The sequence below is a fragment of the Dermacentor variabilis genome, chromosome 11, assembly GCF_050947875.1.
Source record: "Dermacentor variabilis isolate Ectoservices chromosome 11, ASM5094787v1, whole genome shotgun sequence".
Taxonomy (NCBI): Eukaryota; Metazoa; Arthropoda; class Arachnida; order Ixodida; family Ixodidae; genus Dermacentor; species Dermacentor variabilis.
Genome location: NC_134578.1, coordinates 76,785,080 through 76,791,282, shown reverse-complemented (window position 1 = coordinate 76,791,282; position 6,203 = coordinate 76,785,080). Strand labels below are relative to the sequence as shown.

The 6,203-nt window shown below is 50.8% G+C and overlaps 1 protein-coding gene across 1 annotated transcript; it reads right to left on the bottom strand.

The window, feature by feature from the left end:
- Window positions 1-4,354: 4,354 nt before the first annotated feature.
- Window positions 4,355-5,392, bottom strand: LOC142563342 (organic anion transporter 3-like). Its single transcript, XM_075673903.1, has one exon. It carries the CDS (start codon window positions 5,390-5,392, stop codon window positions 4,355-4,357), a length of 1,038 nt encoding a protein of 345 aa, XP_075530018.1.
- Window positions 5,393-6,203: the final 811 nt, after the last annotated feature.

Genomic DNA, 6,203 nt, shown 5'->3' with positions numbered 1-6,203 from the left:
GCTCTCCAGTTTCTACTTGCATCGAGTCGTGACACGTATCAAGGGATGTGACATGTGCGCCGCGTAGATGCGCGACTTGTGTTACCTCTTTACAATGCGTTATGGCGCCTTGTAACAAGGTTCCGAGCGCTGCTGAAGAAGCGACTTGTAGAGCTGCAACCAGGTGGAAGTCCAATACGGTTTTTAACTATGGGAGCCCCTTTTGTATTTCATATCTATCAGAATATTCAACCCCTTGAAGCAATAAACTTTGAAACTTCGAAACATAGGGCACAGCAGACCCCTGTTCAGAGAGCAGCACAAGCCGCAGGTGACCGTCCACGCCAAACGGACAGCTTAATTCGTTCTTCAAAACAGAACACAGAACGACATCGCCTCCGAGACCGTCAAGTGCGTGCTGCCGAAAATCAGCCACGACAGCTTCTACAGGAGCAACCTCACATGCGGTCAGCTGAAAATGCGCCCCGGCAGCTTCTCCGCGAAGATCCTCACTAGGAGAGCCACTTCGATTGATGGCTTTTACAGCAACAACGCTGAAGACGACTTCACGTTTCACCACCCCTCCGGAAACCCAGATCGAGCACTGGCTGATGAATTCCGCAGACTTAACAAACATACCCCTCACACAATCATGCAGCGTTGCATTGCACTGCTCGATCAGCACCACTGAGCCCTGTCAACGTACGATCTCTGGAATGAATGAATGAACGAATGAATGAATGAAAAACTTTTATTTCCACTGAAACGAGGCTGTCTCAGCCAGGACCCGGCACACAGGCCGAGGGGGGATCAGGGATTTTCCCGAAGAATAAGGACAGGTGAAGCTGCTTCTTCACGTCCTCAGCCTTCAGGCGGATGGCTTGCTGTTGGACGTTGGGGTCTTCGCTCCGCAGCCAGACCTCGCAGGCTTCTCTACTATCTATGTTTTGCCTGATCCATGGGGAACCGGCACATTCCCACATAATTTTATTATTATTATTATTATTATTATTATTATTATTATTATTATTATTATTATTATTATTATTATTATTATTATTATTATTATTATTATTATTATTATTATTATTATTATTATTATTGGGTTTTACGTGCCAAAACAACTTTATGATTATGAGGCGCGCGATAGTGGAGGACTCCGGAAATTTCGACCACCTGGGCTTCTTTACCGGGCACCTCAATGTAAACGCATATGTGTTTTCGCATTGAGCCCCCATCGAAATGCGGCCGCCGTGGCCGGGATTCCATCCCGCGACCTAGTGCTAAGCTACCCAACACCACAGCCACTGAGCAGCCACGGCGGGTATTCCCGCATTATGTGGTCTAGCGTACCCCTCTCACCGCAATCTTTGCATTTGGCATCATTTTCGTCCCCTGTCTGCGTAAGACAGACCAAAAATGGGCAGGTGTAATTAGCAGCTGGCAATCGCCTTCAAATACGCGCCTCATGGTAGGAGGCGGGAGGTTTCTCCTTTCAAGTTTGTAATGTTCAGTGATTTCATGATGTGTGATTACACTATCTTTCATTCCCTCGTCTTGGGGCTGTTCCGCAGCCGCCCGGTGGTAGAGAAGCTCGAGCCAGCTCGTGTGCAGCCTCATTGCCTGGGACAGATTAGTGCGCGGGTATAACATATAATGGATATTTTTCTATTTCCATTTCTATTTCTATTTCTATTTCTATTTCTATTCATTCACGAGTATGCGTCTAGCTTTCTCCGATATTCTACCTTTACAAAAACTCCAAATAGCTATTCTGCTATCGCTAATGACTATTTTCGCATGTGTACAAGTACAAGCGAGCGCTATTGCGACTTCTAAAGCCGAACTTGCAACGTCTAGTGCGTGAAGAGGCCGTGATTTTGGGTATTCCGGCACCGTCTACGACAGCCCAAACTGCAGGCCCATGTCTACGGCACGCTGCGTCGACGTAAGCTACCTCATCAGCTTCACGTCCCGCATGACTACACCTTAAATAAAAAGAAGACCAAGGAGATGTATAACAATTCCTAAAATGGAAAATACGTATATTGTAACTGATTAAATGAAGCAGGCTAGTTAACTGTCTGTCGCTGCCCCGTTTGAGAGGGGATGTTAATAAATAGTCGTCATCATTATCATTATTGACATCGTTTGCGTCGCATCGTGCCACTTGTCACGGGATCTGAAATGCGCGCCCCGTAGCATAGACATGTGAACTTGCATGTAGCAGCTGCACGTTTCATGTAGGTGGACCTGGTCAACTAAAGCAGGCGAGCTGAATATTTGTCACCGCCTCTTTTCAAAGGGGAAATAAAGTATCATCATCATCAACAGCAGCGTATATTGCCGCGGGTCAATGGATGTGACATGTGCGCCGCGCACTCGCGACACCTGTTGTCTGCCCTTAGGTGCCCGTTACGGCGCCTCCTCGCAAGGTACGGACCCTCTAATGCGTAGTGCCGAAAATGTAGATAATATGGAAGCGCTCCTCCAGCTTACGCTGCGACTGTGCTGCCTGTGCCGCGCAGGCCTGATACTTTTTTGTTTCGTTATGTTCGCTCGCTATTGAAGGAAGTCAAGTCACCGGCAGAGGTCTTGCTGGGATATCGAATCAGGGAAAAGCTCGACTGCATCACACCGACCACCGCAGCAGCAAACGCCGAGCCATGCAGCGAACGTCAGAAGCAATGGAAGGTTGAACAACGTATGTGAACTCGCCAGCCACGGATACTTGGTGGAAAAAAAATGGATACTTGGTGTCGTGCGCGATTTACAAGGAAAGCGCTTGGTCCCAGTGGACGCAGCTCAAGGAACAGAACGGCGGCCTCATGAACAATGGCGACGTCGGAATGCTTGGGCTCCAGAATTGTGCGACACCGATAGAGTAACGCCCCGTCAGGGATTTTGGGAAGGACATAGAGAAGACTCTCCAACTCTGCGAATTCAACCTCTGCAGCGCTCAATGAGACAGCGCCGTCCTGCAGCGCGTTTGCATAAATAGGGGGAGGGGGGGGGGCGAATCTGTGGCATCATCATTAGTAGGTCGCTAGGCTCGTAGCGGTCGCCCTATGAGCGTTCTCGGTTTTCTGTGGTTCTTGGCGGATGTGGAGGTAAGTAACGTTCCACAAATGTCAACTGACTGGTTGCCATCTGCCACAGAGGAAACCAACGCAAACGCTTTATGGAATGTACAGGCACGAGCTAGGGCAACTTGCCAAACGCCGCTCTTCAAAACGACGTGACAGCGCATACAAAGGCTTGAAATAATTCGTGCTTTAGCGTCAGCGAAAAATACAATCTTTCCGTAAAGAAATTGTTAAACTTGTAGGAGTGTAGCACACCCTATTTCCCAACCTACATACGAAGCGGCAATCGTTCGCATCAAAAGGCAACGTAAAAAAGAAAAGTACTGACTTCCAAAAGGCCTATATCGCGTTTCCGGTGAGCTGAAAGCTCGTCCCTCCTAACTGTATTGGTGCAAATATATATTCCGATCTACAAAATGCAAACCCCCATCTACGCGCGTTTATTGCACAAATAGCTACGAGAAACGAAGACGTTCTCCATGCCAAATAAATGGCTGGTGGCAGATGTGGAACAATCTAGACCGGCGGTACTCTCAGTCTACGTTGAAAACTTTTAGGCGTTTCGCCAACGCGCACCGATTGCCGCCGTTGCTCACTTTCTTCGCACAGCGAAACGTGCGAGCTTGATGGTTTGCGTGCGAAAGCCATTTCTCTGGGAACTACAGTCCATTCCTCTTCCGCATCCATTGGTACAAGGACGAGATCCTTGTTGAAACCTGCGATGGCCACCGCTATCACCCCTCTCGGGATTAGCTTTAGATGTAATGGCATCGCCCTTTCCATGTGCTTCACGAGTGCCCCCATCACAGCGCCCAGGAAACCGCACATGAAGGCGAAAGAAAAGCCCATGCTCCTCATTCGCGTGTGGAAAATTTCCACGGTATGGATGCAAAGCAAGACGTAGGACATGTTGAAGATCAAGTATGACAGGGTGACTGCCGACGCCAATGGAACCATCAGACCGTAGCCGGTCATAACTAACTGTGCTGCCACCGTAGCTGCGCACAAGAGCGACAGCACGACGAGCGGGCCACGGTAACCACAGCTCTTAGTGATGAAATACGTTGACGACGTCCCAAGCATGTTGAGGGACAGTGCGGTCGACGTGAGCTCTTGAATCTGCAGGCCGACTTGATCAACGGGCAGGCTGAAGTAGCCGACGTGCATGGCGAACCAACAGCCGAAAGTGATGAAGTACACGTAGCGTCTGGGTCCGCTGAAAAGGGCATAGAAGCCGAGCCTTCCGGGTCTCGCTGGTCGCCCAGCTGGCACTGCTAGTCCCGCCTTGATTACGGCCAGCCGTTAACAACCTCAGGCTCCTCGTGGTTCAGTTCTGCTGCCCACAGTGCGGCCCGCTCGGCGTCTTTGAACTTGCCGCTGGCGGTGAGCCAGTCCAGGGACTCCCCAGTCAGGTCTACAACGATGATTAGTAACAATGACGGCGCCGCCAGGGCCAGGTGCAGGATTCTCCAGTAGCCCGCTAACGAGGCCATCGCTGTATAGTAGACTGGAGCAAGCACCATCGGGACGCTCGCCGCGAGTGCGACAAACTCCTCACGTGTACGGATAGGCGGCGACTCGAACAGCAGGATGCTAGTGGTGAGCTCCAGGACACTTGAGGACGCTGACTGCAAGAAGCCTAGCCCGACGTAAGTGCTCAGTTTCGAGGTGAAGCACTGAGCCACGCAGGAGCAGTAGAGCACGGCCACTGACGCGTGCAGCACAGGTCGCCGACCATACCTCTCACAGGCGAGCCCCATGAGTGGCACGCACACGACTCTCTCGCACATGAAGATGGCACGGGCGAGCGCTAAGAGCCAGATGCGATCGCAGACCAAGTCCCACTCTTCGACTATGGTGTGGCCGTTTGAGGTCATGTTGTAGTTCCAGTGTTTGCAGGGTACCTCGGTGTGTCTAGACATGGAACCCGGTAATCGGGGCCGCTCGTAGCGCGAGCAGTGGCTGTAGCTGCCGTCGGGCCGCTGCGGAATGCCGGAGTTGAACCACTGCGCCGTGGACATGTACGAGTAGTGGGGCGGGGGCCGGCACCAGTAATGTAATGACTTTGCAGTCACCGCCTGGACCGTGATCATAGTGTGGGACACAAACATGGAAACCCTTGCGAACGCCACCAGGAGCCCTTGGAATGTACCGTTGCCGAAGATGACCACGCTCCCAGCTGTGAGCTCCGAGCGTCTGCGTTCTTGCTCCCGGACGAGTCCGAAAGAACCAATGCTGGGGCCCCTTCCAGCTTTGTCGGTAAAACTGCGGCGAGACGTCGCCGTAAACGTTGCGCTGCCTGCCCGCGTTGTTACTGATGAGCGCATCCTTCACTTGCTCTTCTTCTAGGTGCGCAGGTGACTGCTCGCGCATTGTATACCGATGATGATGATCTTACCTCGAGGTTTACAGCAAGCAGACCTAATTCGTTGATATGCCAAAAATACGTTTACTGTTATTTAGAGCCTGTCTTCTTTATGCGTGAACGCGCATTTCTAAAAATTAACTGTCACATATAGCCTTTCTGCCTTTTAAAGCGAAGTTCTCTTCGCCGCATCCATCGATTGGCCACTGCTTTCGCTGCCTGCTGTGGTGCGGATTAGCTCCCCACAGTACGGCATCCATACCTTCACTACGCCTACATTTGAAAATTGCTGTGTAGTTGTTGTACGATTGTCATCCCTGCTAGCTGCAAACTGCAGTCTTCCACGAGTGGGCGGTACCAGGTATAGTGCATACAAACACCGGACGCAATCCGAAGCGAGGCAGCCCAAGGAGGCAGTTGATGAACATAGGCGAGAATGTCAGCTTCAAGACCAACGCACCCTTGTTGCCATGCAAGCGTCGTCATTTCATCAACTATGGTTTTGATACCCTCTTGTCACAGCGTAGTCGTAATTGTGTCGTCCTCACGCATTTCATCATACCTGTGTGATGACTCCTTCTTGATCTGTCCTCTGCCACAGTCTCTGCGTTGTTTTATCCTGATCACTGCGGCGAAACTTCTGGCTGTCCCTATCATGTCGTCGTCATTATTCCATCGTCAGTAGTCTGTCGTCACCATTTTAGTGCCAGTGCATTGTTGTAAGAGAGCCACTGTCATTCCATCGTCGTCATTTCATTGTCATCAATCCTTTC